General features: G+C 36.8%; 1 protein-coding gene across 6 annotated transcripts in view; it reads right to left on the bottom strand.

The window, feature by feature from the left end:
* The window catches only part of grm8 (glutamate metabotropic receptor 8), a 318,855-nt gene that overhangs the window by 33,025 nt on the left and 266,396 nt on the right, over window positions 1-19,434 (bottom strand). For all 6 annotated transcript variants that reach the window (XM_011491064.3, XM_020714307.2, XM_020714305.2 and 3 more), the window contains 2 exons: window positions 6,618-6,754; window positions 1,632-1,778 (listed from right to left, as the gene is read on the bottom strand). In XM_011491064.3, coding sequence (XP_011489366.1) covers window positions 1,632-1,778; window positions 6,618-6,754 — 284 coding nt within the window. The remainder of the gene's footprint in view (window positions 1-1,631; window positions 1,779-6,617; window positions 6,755-19,434) is intronic.

Genomic DNA, 19,434 nt, shown 5'->3' with positions numbered 1-19,434 from the left:
GAGGAAGACATGTAGATTAGCTCAGTAAGTCACCTCAATAGCTGAGAATCAATTAAATCACCACTTATGCATTGTATTTATAATATTTATTTTGTTTCAAATGGTTGAAAAAATGTTTAAGGTAAAGATTTCTTCAATACAGACCAAAAATCTGTTATAAAAGTTATTCTTTGTTATAAGTTTATCTATAATTCTTTGTATTTACTACTGTTAACAGGAACACAAAGTTATGCTGAGGTGTAACCATTTCATAGACAAAATTATGATTTGCACTTGGTGAATTGGGGGAACGCGAAACGTTGGCTTCTTTCTGGAGGATCGTACATAAGGAAAAACTGGTTGAAACGAATGATAAAATTCTTGAAACTGTATTGACTTGACAAAATGTTACATATTTATACAATTCTGATTATAAAACTACATAATAGTTTATGGCAGGATACAGAACTTTAACAAAAAAAGAAAAAAAAAATCAGGCTTTCATTCAGTCTGCAATTTATTGCAACCATCTCTAAGTAAAGCTGTTTATAACGTGCCGCCCGCGCATATTTCCTATTCTATACTAAAGAATTCTGACATTTGCTTTGCAGTTGAAGGTAAAAAAACACATTACTGTATTCACCTTTATGAAATCACTCATGAATAAAAGTATGAATTCGTACGTTCTTTGAGAAAGCGCTCCGGCGTTCTCATGGTCGCCTGCGTGAGCCAACACATTATTGATTCTACAGCAAATGAATGGAAACTCCCAAATGTGTATTGAGTGCTCACTCAATACACTGGAACTAGCCGCTGCCTTTTACTGACACATATTTGCATTTGTTTTTCTCCCTTATGGTTTCCAGACTGAATCCTCCTCACTGTATCTTCACCCCCCCCCAAAAAATAGTCCCTTAAACATAAACAAGATATGTGTGGGAAGAGCATTTCCTTCAATTTGTGTGTCATACTTCCTTTATCATGAAACGTTTTTGTTATTTTCGAAGAACATGTTACACGAAAATCTTCAAATAAACCTTAGAGTCTGGGCAGACAGTGGTTCTCTAAAAATAAACCCATGCAATTAAATATGTTGTCTGGAAATAAATAATAGAGTTTTACCCATGTAATTACATGTTAACTAACTAGTAATTACACATAATAGATTTAATTACAAATTAAACACAAATTACAAAAATTTGGCAATAAGGATCTGTTTTACATTTTAAAATGAAAAGAATTAAAAAATATATAGAGGATCAAAGTCTGCCTCCTCGCAGTGTGACTCTGCACTAAACAGATTGTTAAAAACTGAAATGTGCAGTGAAAGAGCAATGATGCAAAAACAACTTTTAATGACTATCGAAAATCCTGCTGGTAGGAGTGTGAAGCCATGATATATCATCCTTGACAGCTTCTGGTTTTTGAGTCCAAAGGAAGAAAAAAAAAAGCGTTTTCAGCAATCCGTGTTTTGTTAGATTCCAGTGAATCATGCATGGCTTTTGACAGCAGCAAATAAAGATCTCGACTGCATCGGTTACAGAAGCGGGAAGATAGGGTTAGAAAAAAGTCGGTTTAATTATTGTGGAGAAGTTATATTGATGATCGTATGCTGAGCTTTAAAAAGAAATGGAAATGTTTTGTTGTTTCACCTGATAGTGGTATCCCTCGCAGCGTTCGCAGTGCCAGCAGCACGGCACACCTTTCACCACCTTTTTCCTTTCACCCGTGCGGCATGGGAGGCTGCAGACCGAGGGCGGCAGGGATGGGTCGCCTGTCCTCCAATGCATGGCCTCCACCTGAGAGAATGGGAGAGAGGTGAACAAGTACTCCACGTTATTTTGGCCTAAATGAGAAAATAAAAGTTATTTTATGGGATGAGATCCAGTTACAAAGTGTGCAGCATCTGCCAAAGCGCATGTTAATGTTTTAACAGCCCGTTAGCATTCTGTTACCTGCAGAAAGGGTTTCAAAGGGAGCGCAATCATCCCAACTAAGGCTTCTGATTGTTTTCCAACATTAAACCAACAACCGGTTCATGATAGGATCTGGCATAGACATCTCACTGCATTTCACTTTCTTTGTGCACATATGTTCTTCCATGTCTGGATATTGGTCGTTCATACTCGTTTTAGGCTGGCAACGGAGTGAATCCTCGAGCTCTACAGCCTGCCTGGTGCAGGAATTCCATGTGTGTTTGGATTCATGGTTGAACATGTGGAGAGTTTGTGAGAAAGTCTGTCAGTCCCTCAGGTCTGTGAACTGCCAAGATGGTGGATTAAAATGGAAAATTAGAAGCAAAGATTTTGAGCTTGTTCAGGACGGAATAATTGAACCTCATTTGTTTATTAATTTGCAAAATTGCACTGACACAAAACTTTAATAATGTTATTGTTTTTTTCTTTGGGCCTTAGTCACAACTGGCCTCACATGTGGGTATGGGCGGTGTGCAAACCATTTGGTGAGAAAATGGAGTAAAAATGTTTCTGCAATTGTTTTTTTCAGGCATTAGTGGGCAAGAGGTGGTAGCAAACCCTAATGCTTTCTTCACGCGCATGTGACGCGGGTTCAAAAACGCGGGGTTTTGAACGCGTGTTTAGCCCATGGTGTTCACACTGGACAAGCAGTGAGGTACTTCTGCTTCTTTTTCTATTCGTACAGTTTCCTAGCGCATGTCCACCACATTTGCTACAGGCTTGGTGCAGAATGTCGAAGCTGTGTAAATATCGCAAATCTTGCTCCAGGCTTTTTCTTTCACAGCTCTATTCCCATATCTATAGAACTTGGTGTCATATAATTCCTGCCAGGCACACGCCTCAAATATTCATTTCTAATCAATTTCTAAATGGTTTGTACTTAAATAAATTAAAAAGGACATCATCAATACTTCACTAATTCCAGGTCCCTCATTGGTCAAAGTTTGACCTGTCTTTACTTTTAAGTCTGGTCTTGTACAATGAAGTCGATAATGGTCGTAGAAATGTATTTAGCGACGCGTGAACATACGCCCCTTGCGCGTAGCCTAACTTTTAGAAATATGGTATTAGACAATCAGAGTGTAGTTCATGTGGGGAACCTTGGGGCATCCTATGGGCACTTACCTATTATCTGCACACTCAAACATCATAAGGCAATGTAACTTACAAATACATGACGATACATTTACCACACGCACCACAAATGTATGTTCCATTTTCATGATGTCCCTTAACCCTTGTGCAATCTTAGATGACCCCACCCTTACATTGACGTGTTCTCCCTACCATGTCAAAGGTGGATAAAGGTGGAAAGATTTCCCGTAATCCATGGACACCAGTGAAGAACAAAAATCATTGGAAAAAAAAGGTTCAGCGCACTGTCTAGTGGGTCTAGATCAGTGTTTTTCAACCAGTGTGCCGCGGCACACTAGTGTGCCGTGGGAGATGGTCAAGTGCGCCGTGGAGAAATTGCCCTCATTAACTGATCTAAAAATATTTTCCATCTCCAGGAAATCAGCTCTTTGTTCATCCAAACAGGCCCTGATAAAACACTGAGTAGTTAGGAATATAAAAGATCTTAAAATGACTTTTTCTTTGTGTTTTTTTTAATTCTATTAAAGACATTTTGATAAGAATCACGGTACCGCGATTTAGCTGCAGCTATAACTGTGTAAGGAAAAGTCCCGCCCCTTTAACTGTCTCCGCCAATCATTCTTGAAGGCTTAATCACATGTCATCAGTCTGACCAATCAGAAGTGGTTAAAGTCTTCACTTCCTTGTTCTTAATTCTGCTGATAAAGTCGCTCAGTTCTAACAAAAATACCAACTGAGCTCGTCTTTAGCTGGTGGTTCATCTCTTAGAAAAAAACAGCCGCACCTTCCTGCTTTTTTTGCCACAATTATCACAAAAATCCACGTGAGATTGCGCGGGGGGGGGGGGGGGGTGCTGTCCATCAATACAGACCATGAATTTCTGCTTTTTTTTTTTTGGGTGCTGGTGTGCCGCGGGATTTTTGTCAGGGTTAAAGTGTGCCGTGGCTCAAAAAAAGTTGAAAAACACTGGTCTAGATGACCCAACTCCCAATGGTAAAGTGCCTAGGACAGCACAAGGGTTAAAAAGGGCCGAACGAGTCAAAAGGAAACTACACGACACAACCTTACGATGCAACGGCTCCTGTCTACGACCCTCCACAAACCCCTACAGCACCCATACAGGTCAACCCTCGTCCGTGTGCATGTGACTATGACTTTACAAACACTTTTGCTTTCTGTGCTGTTTACTCTCCAAAACTGCTCCTTATGCATTTAAAATATAAAAAAGTCTTACTAAAACAAACCTAGCACTTTTTTGTGTTTGTTTCTTATATACTTTGATCCACGTTTAAATTGTTCTTCAGTGACAACAAATAAACCCAACAGAGTTGCTAAAGTGTTTTTCACACATCTGTTGATTTCTCACTTGTCTAAGTGTCCACTCAGGTGTGACTCAGTTGCATGTTGTTCCTTTGTACTGCCGCCGTCTCCCACTCATTCTTCCGTCTGCTCGACCACCCATCAGCCAGGAAGCCTTTTGAGTTTATGAGTCCTCTCATCTGTCATCTGGTTTATCTAATGAAGTCCTGGGTGGGTTTGTGATGCACCGCTTCAGCCTACTTTAAGGATTTCCTTCAATGTTTTTTTTTTTTTTTGTGCGTCTGTGTGTTTTGTCAGCTATGAACTGAAACAAAGACAATTAGAATTCAGTTTAATTGAGCTGGAAATGTTTTCACTTTACGCTTCAGAGTTTTTTCTCATCACTCCACACACCCTTAATCTGCTGTGTCATTGTAGTAGTTAGTAGTTTTTGTAAAACTTAACGTTGCACATTTTTCAGGAATTATCCACTTTGAAACTATGCCAAAATATTTAAATGCACAAAGGTTTGCATGTTATACTGCATTTGTTTGCCCCTGAGGTTGTAAAGAATTAGAAATTGAAAAAAAAAACTAATATTACTTATTTTTAGAAATAAGCTAAAAACTGTCCTCATATTTTAGCCACAGTGTTTCCATCCTTTTCCGTCCCTGTTGCTTTTAATCTAGTTTGTTTTTAACTAATGTTTAGATCATCTTTCTTGTTTGACAGCATGTTGATGAAGGTGCTATGTAAATAAAGTGGTTGGGTTGGGTTGGTTGGATGGATGGATGGATGGAAACAGGTTCAAATCAGCTAAAATATTGCCTTTTTATTTTTATTAATCCCATTTATTGTGACTTCAAAAACCAAATGCATGTATGTGCATAATCTGAACGTCGCAAAACAGTAGAAATAAATATTTACTAATGAGTATGAACTTTAAAAAGCTTCAGAAATCTGTTGCAGGGTATGATAAAATGTCATCTCAGATAATCTGTTCCCACTTGGAAATGTTTCAAATAGTTTCTCCTGGTTTGAACTTTTTCAAATTGCTAAGACAAAACTCGCACAAAGCTCCTCAATTAAAACAATTGAAGTTTTTGGTTAGTCTTGTGTGAAAAGAAAAACTGGGTGAATCTGGAAGGTTGAGGTAAAATGTATTTGAAAGAAATAAAGACTTATGAACCACAAAAAAAAAAATCTCTCCACTTAAGGTTTTACACATGACACATTTTTTGATTTTCTGTATAATTCAAAGTTCTGAAAAAGTAGTTTTTGACGGAATGGCCAATTGCAATGCATTTGGACGAACCAATTAGGTGGGCTTACAAAAATGTCAGACGCCATAGAAGCTAGCTTGGGATTTGGAAAGGGTGGATGGGAAACGTGGTGTGGCTCAAAAAGTAGTAGAGACATGGCCGGTCCCCCTATACGCGAATTATGCGGCCGCGTAGGGCCCACCAGGCCCCCGAAGTGGCGGGGAAAAAAAAGCCCCAAAATCTGGCAACCCATTTCATAGCACTTCCGTACCAACGTGCGATCAGATAGATCAAAGTGACCACAAGAGAACATCATGCCAAAGACACTATCATTACACTATCATTCCACTCGAGGCAGTAGAAAGGCTTTTCGTGTTCATTTCAAAATGGCTGCCTCCATGACATCTCAAAACCGCTATTGGCGGGAAACCGTTTAGCTAATTTTTAAAATGTTTATGGTTAAAATAACTCATCTGTTGTTCTTCATTTTTTTTAAAGCACAACTTGTTGATAATTGATACTTCATAATATGTATGTTAAATATATGTGGATGAAAACTGAGACAAGGGATAAATAATATTGTAAGCAAAAGCGTACTAAGTCACCCAAAGCTATCATAATTGATAATCTAATTTGATAATCTGATTATATCTTATTCTTATTAAAAAATGTTTTTTGTAGATATCCTCAAAGGGTTTTAAAATACATATTAATTCTAAAAAAAAAATAATTGAATTTTCTGCCAGTCCTTTGATGTATTGGGCTTTACATGTTGGATAACACCGCTCCATAAGAGGGTTGCAACTGGTTAATGCTTAGAGGTAATGTGACTTCCATCCTCTCCTAAAAGCGCAGTGTGAAAATAAACCAGGGCAAAGAAAGGAATAGAACCTTTTTTTTTATCACTCCCTGTCAAATTTGAACACAGTAACACAAAAAAAGCCTTCTGTCTTAGTTGAGTCAATTCAGCTGCAGTTCTTGTGTGCGTTTTTTGTCGGAAACTCACTTTTAGATGTAACTTGTTGGTCCAGGAGCCGATGACTCTGTATTCAGCAGTTCTGTTGGTGATCTGGTACTGGAAGATGTCGTACCTCCCGGGAGCGTCTCCATTCTCGTTGAACACCACTGGTGTGCCGGCACTTCCTGGAGCACACACAAAGAACCAATGGTCATCATCATTCAACTCCTTGTGTTTTGAAGCAAATCGAGTCCCCTTAAAATGTAGTCCTACTATTGTAAAGCAACAGGCAGATTCGTCTTTTAGCTCTGTTTAGTAAAAGGTCAATTAAAGTATGTAACATGCTTTTGAATTAAGTTCACACAAAGCCGCTACGTACATTTTGCACGTATTGCACAGATAAAAACTAGTCATATGTGAATATACGTGGAAAAATTGAGAAAAGTTATGGTTCTTTACAGGAAATGTTAAAAGTTTATTACAAATTAACCATATTACAACCACGGAAGAAGCACGAAAAACCATTCAAAGAACACGTAAACAAGGCTTTATTGAATTTCTTCACTTTGAGATTAGCAGAAATCACATCGCTTAAGCACTATGGTCAATAACCGACGCAGGCTCTCGCATTTAAACCGTTGGATTCCTCCGGTTTGCACCAGTTCTAAGTTAGCTGCTGGGCACTAACCAAGGCAGCCCGCTGGAGGGGACCCCATCCAAGACAAGGAACCCCGGGCGGGAGTCACAGTTGGGGAGATCAACTAGAAGGGCCCTGTGCACATCCAATGTCACATCTGCGCCTGCCATATTGTGCCCGGCGCCAGACAACACTCCGTGAAAGACCCAGACGAGCCACATGGGGGGAGTGGGAGACCCCTCACTCACTTTACTGCTGTATAGGTGAAGGAACGGCCGTCACACAATACGCCAATTGTGCATGAACCGTCTGTAAGATTTGCACTGTTTATATGCAATTCATTAGAGATATGTGTGTCAATTACATAATTTGAATGTGATATGTGCGCCGTGTACGCAATATAAAAGTCATGCATCAGTGGTACGTGCCTGAAAAGTCTGTTTCGACATATGAGGACATACGTGGAACGTTCTTGGAAAGCCACAAATTTGCGCATGTAATTTCGCAAAAGTAATGCACAATTTTGTAAGACTGACATACTAATTGTGTAATAACTACGTTAAATACGCATGGGCTGCGTAATTCTCAACCTACCAAACATTTTGAACCGCTCAAAACTGAATTCCCGAAAAGACCTGTCGGCTAAAACCCTTGTTGGACATCTGCACACATTGAAAAACGAACAAATTATCACGCATGTATCACTAAAGATGGAAATTTCGTCCATAGACAATGCAGAAAATGTACTGTTGCTGTGTGACACAGCCTTTACATGACATGACAACGACATAAAATAAACTAGAATATGCAGGACCTCTGCACCTAAAAACCTGGCAAAATTGACCCGACTGTTGATATATTGAGGTAATATCATTTTAAAGCAGCACGTAAGGAGCTGTTCTCCGCTACGCTCAGCTGTGTCATACCAGCATGTGCCCTCCTTGCCACAGAGTAGTGTGATAAAATGCGTGCACGCACGCTGAAGTTAATGCGGACCTGATTTGGATTCTTCTCGACCAATAAGGCTTTTACACAAAGCTTTTATCCTTTTCTCTCTGTCATGGCGACCGCTGCCAACGCCACCTTTCTTTTATGTAGCAATATAATCAAATCACAATACTGAATCTGGGGATGCAGAAAGGAAATCCAATTACGGCGTGCATGAGAAGAAAGCCCTGCATTATGGAAATTTCACCTATGTACCACACGTAATTTATAATGTGGCATTATGAAGAACACAGACTGAAAAAAAAGCATCTTTTAGGGGGGAATGAGAAGAAAGCCCAAGATTGTAAAAAAAAAAAAAAAAAGAAGGCGCCACACTGATTAGAAAAAGAAACTTAAAAGAAAAAGTAGAGATCAATGTTACCATGAAGAACTTGATGTTTTCGAATAAAAACAGAAGTGGAGTAAAGACAAAGTTTACAGAAGATTAAATAAAATGAAATGAGGAGGAAAAACGGGGAAGGAAATTATCCCTCATTGCAAGAGGAAACAATGGGAGAAATGCACCTAATAGATACAGGAGGAAAAGAAAGAGGAGATTTCTCTGTAATGAACCTCGTGTTGGAAAGATGAATGGTGGAGGACGAAATCAATATTGAGACAAAGGCTGATGACTCAACTTCTTAATATCACACAATTAAGAAAAGTCTGGTGTCCAAAGGAGAAACCAATTCTCCTGCATTCTATTTCATCACCTCAGGTTTTTTCGTTGCAATTTAGTAAGTTTTGTTTGTTTGTTTGTTTTTCCATCCACAAAAATGCAGAATTAAAAAAAAAAGATATGAACAATATTGCATGTGCTTTGGGTTACGTTTACTTAAATAAATTCAATTTCAACATTATTTATAGAGCACTTCCTTTAATAGAAAGGACTTTAAAGTTCTTTACAATTACATAAATAAATAAACACATAACACGAATCCACATTCTACAAAAACAAGTAGGAAAAAACAGTCCATACAATTAAATAAAATAATGATAAACTGTTAAAACTACTTAAAAGCCAAAAGGACAAGTTTTAAGTTTTTAATCTTAAAAACCTCCCTAGTGGATGAAGCCTGTTCCACAGGCAAGGCCCACAGTGCTGGAATAAGGCCGCCTCACTGTGGGTTTTTGTTCTGACCTTCGGGACCACCAGCAGACCTGCACCTTAGAGCTCATAAACTAAAAGTAATTCTGGTAAAAATGAAGGTCCAATTCCATTTGCACATTTATAAACTAATAAAAGAAATCGATCCTAAAGCTAAAGCAGGTGCAAAGATTTCAAAATTGGAGTAATGTCCGTCTTCTTTGTGGTGCTGGTTGAGACCAGATTAGTAGTGATGGTGAGAAAAGATGACAAGAACTAGAGGCAGCACAATGCATACAGTTACAATAATAGACAGTTGAATACCATAACAAAGTTCAATATTCTATTCGATAAAAAATAAAGGAATGGAGAATAATTGGTGGATTTCCATATGTGGAGCGCATCGGCACAATATAGGGAACATTGGGGACGGCAGTAGTCATGCGGTTGAGCAGGTCGGCCAGAGTTGGCGGTTCGATCCCCGCTCCCCAATGACACTGTTGTGTCCTTGGCCAAGACCCTTCACCCTCCCTTGCCTCCAGTGTGGCTCCACTGGTGTGTGAATGCGTATGAATGTCGCGTATGGTGCGTACTGGCAGCCACGCCTCTATCAGTCTGCCCCAGGGCAGCTGTGGCTACATCAGTAGATACCATCACCAAGTATGAATGAGGAGTGAATGAATGATGGACACATTGTAAGAACTTTGGGCGTCTGGAAAAGCGCAAACGTGTAAACGTTCAAAAGTTATCTGTTTTCTAGATGTTGCTAGCGCCATATCAGGTGTTAAAGGGTTGGCATAATATGAAGAGACTAGACCATCCACAAAAGGGACCAAAAGGTACGCGATTGGTCAGAGGAATTGATGGGAAATTTTTCTGATGAACTGTGTTGTTTTTCATGTTTGCCTCTTCACTTGCAATAAACAGCTTTTGCAGTGAGAGCAACATGACAAATACGTTTACTGACAATGACTCTCAACATTGTTGTAATACATGAAAAACAAAACAATACTCTTACTTTTTCACTTCATTATGTTAACCCATAATGCTCCAACAATCCATCCAGTGGTTCAGCTTCGTAGTTCTAAAGTTCAAAATCGCACTAAAAACATTTGGGAGAGTTTTTTTTTTTTAGCATTGTGTATCACAAAAAAGTCCATGTCAGTTCAGTTAGAACAAGCAGATTTCACTCATAAGGCATACTGTTATATTTCGAGAAATTTAAATTATTTTAAATGTGCCCTTATAATTGGTGAAGTACTTAAATGCTGGGAGATGCAGTTTCTTGCTCTTTCCTCTCATTTTTCTTCCGTTTTTTCACATCAATCTGAACCAGTGACGTGCGGTGAGGTTGATGACTGGTGAGGCACCGACTCCTCTGGAGTCAGTCAGATTTACAATGAAAGAACTGAATATTTCACCATTCATCCAACGGCAGCTAACGGCTTATAAAATACACACCTGATCGTATTTGTCCTACAGAAAATATTTCGTTTATAGACGGATAGAACACTCTTGTGTATAAGTTATTCATATATACTGTAAACAAATGTGTTCAGCACACATTTGACCCTCAGTAACTATCAGTAATCAAATTTTGTCTGTGAAAATGATCATAAAAATAAAAGGTAACACTTTATATTAAGATTCTTTAACAAGCTTTGTTAACACACTAACTAGCATTATAAATTAATTTATAGGGTGTTAGTAAGACATTTATTAGTACAATAAGTCTAATAAGGTTTATTAAATTACTTAGTTAACACATTTACAAGCATTATTATTAGGATTTTTCAAGATGCTAGTGATGCATTTACTGATATTATAGGTGCCTAACAAATGTGTCAGTGTTGATAAGCTTAATAAGATTTATTAACAACCTTTGTTAACAAATTAAGAAGTATTATTATTGTTTGGGGTTCTAGTAAGATATTTATTAGCATTATAGACGCCTGACACAAGCCTAAGTGTTCATAAGCTTAATAAGTTTTATTAACTAACTTAACAAATTATTTGGCTTTATTAATGTGTCAGATGCTAGTAAGATATTTATTAGCATTACAGACGCCTGACACAAGCCTAAGTGTTCATAAGCTTAATAAGTTTTATTAACTAACTTAACAAATTATTTGGCTTTATTAATGTGTCAGATGCTAGGAAGATATTTATTAGCATTATAGATGTCTTGCAAATACCTGAAAGTGTTAATAAGATTTATTAACATCTACAGTCAGACCATTGTCTTCTAAATCCATATTACTAAACTGCTTATAAGCTTTACAAATGTATTAATTAACTTTGTTAATAGTTTATTAATTGTTTTGCAGCACCCCATCTAAAGTGAGGACGTTTTTTACCACAAACAACCACAAAGCATAAAGATTGCAAAAAGAACTTTATGACATTAAAACAGACTAAACATACACAAATCGTTCTGTAAAAGATATATAAAAATTCAATTCAGACAAATAATTTTTTTTTAAAAACATATATACTGTTGTTGGATGACTAGCATCATAGCTAATAAGGATAAAGTATTAGCATCTATCCTGAGTGAAACATTCATTGCAAATCCCATCACCAGGAGACAATTCTCTGCATTCAATGCCAACAGCATTCAACCACATTTGCCTTGCTTCAAAGTCTACAAGAAAGTTACACAAGCCAGTGATTTTTGAAGAACGAAGACAATAAACCTACAGGAGCCATGCTAAAGCTAACACGCTAACCTGCCCATCTTTGATTTTGAATCAAAGATGGGCAGGTTAACTAATGTCACCATTGGCTAAGGAATCTGTCAATCAAACTCATCAGCAAAACAGGCGTGCTCACTTTCAGCCAATTGAATGGCCTCTTAGACATTGCTTTCACACAGGTGACGAAAAAAGCCCCGCCCATCTTTGATTCTGCACCGGTCGGTCGTTAGCGTGTTAGCTTTAGCATGGCTCCTGTAGGTTTATTGTCTTCGTTCTTCAAAAATTACTGGCTTGTGTAACTTTCTTGTGGACTTTGAAGCAAGGCAACAGTGGTTGAATGCAGTTGGCATTGAATGCAGAGAACTGTCTCCTGGTGATGGGATTTGCAATGAATGTTTCACTCAGGATAGATGCTAATAGTTTATCCTTATTAGCTATGATGCTAGTCATCCAACAACAGTATATATGTTTTAAAAAAAATTTATTTGTCTGAATTAAATTTTTACAGAACAATTCTTATACCAATCAAATATACCAATATCAAATATTCTTTTACAGAACAATTTGTGTATGTTTAGTCTGTTTTAATGTCATAAAGTTCTTTTTGCAATCTTTATGCTTTGTGGTTGTTTGTGGTAAAAAACGTCCACACTTTAGATGGGGTGCTGCAAAACAATTAATAAACTATTAACAAAGTTAATTAATACATTTGTAAAGCTTATAAGCAGTTTAGTAATATGGATTTAGAAGACAATGGTCTGACTTTAGGTGTTAATAAATCTTATTAACACTTTCAGGTATTTGCAAGACATCTATAATGCTAATAAATATCTTACTAGCATCTGACACATTAATAAAGCCTATTAATTTGTTAAGTTAGTTAATAAAACTTATTAAGCTTATGAACACTTAGGCTTGTGTCAGGCGTCTATAATGCTAATAAATATCTTACTAGAACCCCAAACAATAATAATACTTCTTAATTTGTTAACAAAGGTTGTTAATAAATCCTATTAAGCTTATTAACACTGACACATTTGTTAGGCACCTATAATATCAGTAAATGCATCATTAGCATCTTGAAAACATCCTAATAATAATGCTTGTAAATGTGTTTACTAAGTAATTTAATAAACCTTATTAGACTTATTGTACTAATAAATGTCTTACTAACACCCTATAAATTAATTTATAATGCTTGTAAATGTGTTAACAAAGCTTGTTAAGGAATCTTAATATAAAGTGTTACCAAATAAAATAAATGATTTTACTTACATTTTTACCCACTTACTCCAATGTTATTTTTAAAAAATAAACTTTGAAAAACATGTTTGTCCTTACTTTTTGAGTCCATTTATCGATACGTCTCCACAAAAATCTCTATGATCTGTTGGAAAAGTCTTCATTATTTTCCTTTATTTGATTTGATTTGAGTTTATTTGAGCCTCACCCAGAGATTCAGCTCCGTCTGTGATCACGCAATACTCAAATTCAGCGATTTTAACCTCAGAAACTGTGGAAAACATGTTGATTTGACTTAAAATGTATATGTAACACAGATCAGTGTAAAATAATATTTACTTAATTTACCTTTTTCTAATTTATCACGATTATGACACTTGCCTCACCTGACCGCATGTCACTGATCTGAACTCAAACATTAAAAAAAAAATCTATGTGAAGATATTTTGGCTTAAATTGGAGTAAAATTCTAAAAAAGAGCAGATTTTAAGATTTTTTTGAATGCACAATTTCATCTTAGAAAACAAATTAAAAATGAACATTGTGATAAAAGTAGACGTAATTACTTTTAAAAAATGCATTAAGTTTGTTCAATAGAAATTTTGCTCAGCTTGAACGAGTAATTAAAAAATGTTTTTTTTTTTCTGCAGAGACCATGGTGTGATGGTCTATGTCCAACAGTCACTTATCAACTAATTTGCTTAGTGTGCAAGCTGGCATAACCTTGAAAAATAATAGATTCACCTGTTGCCCGGGTAACACACCCCTGCCTCAGCTTGTATGATTCATATCATTTATGAGGAAAGACGCTGCATGGCCGCATTGTTGACATTACATTATATTATCATCTGCTGGACTGAACTTGGTGAATTGGCACAAAATGCATTTGATTACAGTCACATCTAATAGATTTGCACCTTTTTTCAACTTTAATCTAAAACAGTATATCTTCCAGTAGTGGCCGGTCTTTAATATACGCCAATTTCCAAAGAGCATTCTGGTGAGGAAACTGCATGACATTTTGGGGTGGATCCCAAACATATCAGAGAATGGCGCAAGCAGATGGATGATATTGAGAAGATGGCTGAAGAAAAAGAAGCTAATTATTTTCTCTTGAAGCTGCAAAGAAAGCGAGCGTCAAATTAGAAGAGCTGGTTTGAACGCGGATTATTGAGTAAAGACGATAAGGTGGGCATGTCTCCAGGAAAATGGTCTGCATAAAAGCGAAAAGGATTTTTCTTATAGAGCTTGATGCTCCAAAGAGAAAAAAAAAGTTTGTTAATCATAATATAATAAAATGTTCTCGTCATTTCAATAAATCCTGAAATGTTCATCTGATGATATTTGCATTTCTTGGCCAAATTTCGCCCCAAAATGAACCCGTTAGTTATCAGCGTTCTCTCTAGGATGGAATAAATGCTGGTCTCAAATAGACGCCTATCTCTAATAAACGCCTGGCCAGATTTTTGGAATAAACACTGGGGCCGCTATTGGACAATAAACGGCAAGTTTGTTAGAACCAAAAATTACCAAAAAAAAAAATACCTCAAAGTGTTGATGTCTTCTGAGTTTCAGCCTAAGGTTGCGAAAGTTTGAACCAACTAAGAGGCTACAGAAAAAAAAAAATCAAAAAGTGAGCAGATTACAGAGTAAAAAGTATTTAAGTTTCAGGGGGATCTGAATGTTAAATGTCTTTAGGGAGTCTTTTTTTTTTTAAAGAGTCTGTGTGTGTTCTGGAGGCAAGTGCTCTCTGCACTCAAGTGTTTTCTATAAAATAAAAAAAAATGAAACTGTTTCCTTGCCTTCTGTTGCTCCTCCACAGCAGCAAGCTTCCCCTCTGGGTATTAACAATACAATCTTATAAGTCTTGCAGCTTTCTCAGGATCTGCAAAAAGAAGCTCGCAGGTCTCGACCTTCTCCCTCCACAACAAAACAGCATAACTAATAAAGACTAAGAACTTTCATGCAGAGATGCCAGTGTGAATAGGAAGTGTAATCGAAAGACTATCAGACGAGAAGAAAAAAGAGATTAAACGAGAGTGCAGCAGTTATAATACCAAGAAAGATGAATAATTGATTTTTCATCTTCATTAACTTTAAATATATTAATTGAGGCAACTGTGAAAGCTAAAGAGAATTGGATAAGGTTGAAGAAAGTTGTGTTTTTAACATGTTTATGTGGCATTTTCTGTTGGAGGAAATAATAGAAAATTAAGCAAAAATTAGCTTCTGGCAAAAAAGTGCTGTTTGAAACATTTGAATTTGGATTTGAAAATGGTTTATTTCAAGCAATCCCAGCAAAAAGAATGCAAAAACAAGACAGCAGCGCTGTCTTTGCCGTCAATTTTCGCTTGTTTTGTTCTTCGGGGCATGGTCAGCTCACTGTTCTTCAGTAATTCTGCGATGAATCGAGTTATAAGACGCTTTAAGATGGTCTCTGTGGACTGCAGAGAGCTGCCGGGATGCTTCCACTGTCGCTGACCCGGAAGTCCAAACAGAGGGTATTAATGGGCGGGCAGAAAGCTCCCTGCTCTGCTCCAATCTGATGGATTTGTTTGGAAACAACTAGATTACGGCTGGACGGCTCCAGTATTGCTCCCCATTTTTGTTGCACTGGTTATAATAGCTTGGGGGTGTGAGGAGCTGTAAGCTAGCGGGAGAGTATAAGCAGATGGGTGATGGGAAGTGGAGGCGGGCTGGCTCCATGCCAACAGTCCTGCCCACAACTGAGAGGTGAATTTCTGATCAACTCCTGCCGCTCTGCAGAAACTATGTCCTAGAAAACAACCCAGACTTTTTTTTTTCTGTAGCTAAAATCAGCATAAATAGTATTAAAAGACCACCGGGAAAGAATAATTTAAAATATGACATGAGAGGGTCATGAGAGCTAAAATATAAATTTGCTAAAAGAGGTGGAAAAGACAATAAGCAGAGGGTTAAAGCTCAATTATTTGAGTTTTCCAAGCCAAAAATGATATGAACGGGTCAAACGGACAAAGAAAACATGCAAATTTTAACATCTCCATCTGGAAGTGATGCACAAATGAAAAAGTAAAAAAAAAAAAGAATAAAAGGAAGGGTTAGTTTCAGCCATTTTCTATGAGGGGGGGGCAGAAAACCTTGGAAGGCTGGCAAATGGGAACAACAGAGAGAAGGTCGTTACATATGAAAGGTACAAAATACAGTTTTATTATTATTATTATTATTTTATTTCATTTAAATGATTGTTTGTTTTTTGCAATGCCTAAAGAAGCTTGTATTGAAGATTTCTTAATGTTTGTCAATACTGATACAAATAATGACTCAAAAATGTCTGTGTGGGGGGCTTTCTGCTGAGGGGGCTGTTGTCCCTGTAGCCCCGTTCCCCCTCCATAGCTCCGCCCCTGGTTTCACCTAAAATATGTGTTTTTATATTTTAGAAAGATGGTGGGTTGACTGCTTTATACAAGAAAAAAAAAGTCTGTGATGCCAGAATACCTTTTTCTGGTTTGCACTGAGGGGGCCTAAAAATAAAGAAGGTTTTGTGAAAAAATGTCATTTTTCCATATCTAAGCCCGATCACACGGAGCGTGTGCGAGGGACTAATTACAGAAACATAATTCACAGAAGCAATATTTGTGAGATGATCTGCACGCTGGAAGAAAATTGGAAAAAGGAGCAAGATAAAGGAAGAGGAAGTTAAAAAGAAGAATAAGGAGGCCATAACGCTGATCAAAAGGGACAAAACAGACAAAGCCGGGATAGAAAGTCAATTTAAGCAGAAATAAATAAAGAAGAGAAATAAACAAACAATGAAACAAGGAATTATTTGGCCATTGTTGGCAGAAGAAAATACAGGACACAAATGGGAAGGACAAAAAGGGAGCCTGGGTTGTAGGGAAGAAATAATTACATTTGTTGGAGTCTTTTGTATTAAACAGTGAGATCAAACAAGCATAATTCTGTTAATGATGTGTGCATGAAAGACACAGAAGCAAAATGTCAACCAAACTCCCAACCAAAAATATATGTACTTATTGCACTGCAGTTATAATATTGACGTTTTTATTCCAGAAGCCTTTTCCCCTCTACTAAAGCAAAGAAAACACACAAAGCTTTACATTGGAGGTCATTTTCAGTTTTGCAACAGCTAAAATCTTCTTTAAGTAAAAAAAAAATGTAAGGTCAAATTCCATGTGGATGTTCGTTCTACGGCTAGCGCAAAATCTCTTTTTACGAAGGAAAACTTCCCCGTGTTGTGTGACTCTTTCACGCTTTCCCCTTCAATGAGTCAGGAGCTTCGCTTTGATCCCTAGACATCAAATGCTTGCGTGATTCCCAGCCTCTTGCATCTGCCTTGTATCTTTTCTCAACAGTAGTACCAGTGGTTGACCTCATGAGAAAAGGCATTGATTTATGATAAACAAGCTGCACAGGGATCTGAAGAAGGTCACAGCTTGTAAAGAAGCACAGAACTGAACTATGAGCTTAAGATTGGTTTATTCCAGACCTGTTTTTAAACTTTAAACTTATACTTTAAATTTTTTTATTCTTTTTTTCTTTCTTTTGGGTGTGATGATATTAACACACCTCTAAAATTCTTTATTTGTTAAAAAAATATACATTTTTTATTATTTGAAATGACTTTTTATACGGATAAGTATCATTTTGACTTCCTTTCCTAGCAGAAAAAAAACATGGATTTGCAATAAATTACCGACATTTGACACAAATTTTTAACTATTTAAAAAAATAATCATCTTACTTAGTAAGCAGGTTATTAAAGTAGATAACTTTTAAAAATAATAGTGATTTTTTAACAGTTTCATCTAAGTTTTATCTAAAAATTACCTAATATTGATAGAAATGCCTTAGGTAAGAGTCCTGAGAGCTTGTAGCAGGCTTAAACACATAATTAATTTAGAAAAAGACTCCTATCCATAAATTATATAGGTGTAACTATTAATCAACTTAATCGATGAGTCCATATATTTTTTCACGATCCAACCAGAACGATCTGTCTAAGTCAAGTTGTTCATCAAATCGACCTTTACCATTATAAAATTGTTTCAAAATGAAAAAAAATCAAATATATTGATATTAAAAACTTGGATTGAGTCATAGTAGGTTTATTTTACTATACCGTAAAAACGACTTAGTGCCATGACAGCGGAAAACACGTGATGTCAGCAAAAACTGATCAACAATCTTAACAGTCCAATGTGAGGAAACATTTTTGTGGCCATACGGTGTGCTAGAATGTTCAGTTTGGATTATTTTGATGTGGCTGAACTTCTTTAGGACACTAAAATGTGAATAGGTTTGCCATTAATAACTGTTTACTTGTTTGTTTTTGCACATATTTAATTTACACTGGATTATCTTGAAAGAAAAGCAAGGAATCTAAATTTCACCTGCACTGTTCGAATTGCTAAAATGGATAAATAAGAGTTTTTTGTGCTTTTCACATCTATTTTTGTTCAAAACTGCAGAAAAGAAAAAAACACTTCAAGCTCATGCTTCTAAACAATAAATTCATTCATTTAAAAGGAGATGAGCACACATTTCCATTTAACTATATTTCTGCACTTCATCGCCTTTACTTGTAGCTTCTTTTATGCAACTAGGCGCACTTTGTCCTGTAGAGAACAAAAAGAATTCAAAGAGATGTAGAGGATGCACAGGACTTCAGCAGTCAGCTGGATGTTTCTGCTAGATGCTTTCCTATATCTGTGTTTGCCTAACTCCTGTTGAATGTTTCTGATCTCAGAAACACATTTATTCAAATTTAAAACAGATCTAAAAACAAGTTTTTGTTTTTGTTGTCTTGCATTCATATTTTCCAATCAACACACCAATCTATTTTGTGAAATGAAATTCTTCCTAATGATCACCTGGTGGAAATGAGTCCATTATGGTTTCTAGAGCCAAAACTAGAAGACAAGAAGAATAGTAACTCATCCACACAGAAATCTAAGATACATTTTCAGTCAGATGTTGCTAGAAAACTGTTGTCAGGCCTGTCTGTCACCCTGTCAGCATGTTGTAAGATAAATAACACCAACGCCGTTCAAAAGCCGATAAATATGCCGCGCTAATTTGATATTTTATTAAAGTATGAAATCCAGCGCAGTGACACCTCAGTAGCACAGCCATTACCAGGTTAAATTCTGCTTTCGTCGCCTGGCTGATCACATTTATGTTTTATGGAGATAAAAAACTGCATAGAAACTTGGA

The sequence above is a fragment of the Oryzias latipes genome, chromosome 23 (genome assembly GCF_002234675.1).
Source record: "Oryzias latipes chromosome 23, ASM223467v1".
Taxonomy (NCBI): domain Eukaryota; kingdom Metazoa; phylum Chordata; class Actinopteri; order Beloniformes; family Adrianichthyidae; genus Oryzias; species Oryzias latipes.
The sequence above is the reverse complement of the archived record's forward strand: the minus strand, read 5'-3'. Positions and strand labels throughout refer to the sequence as shown.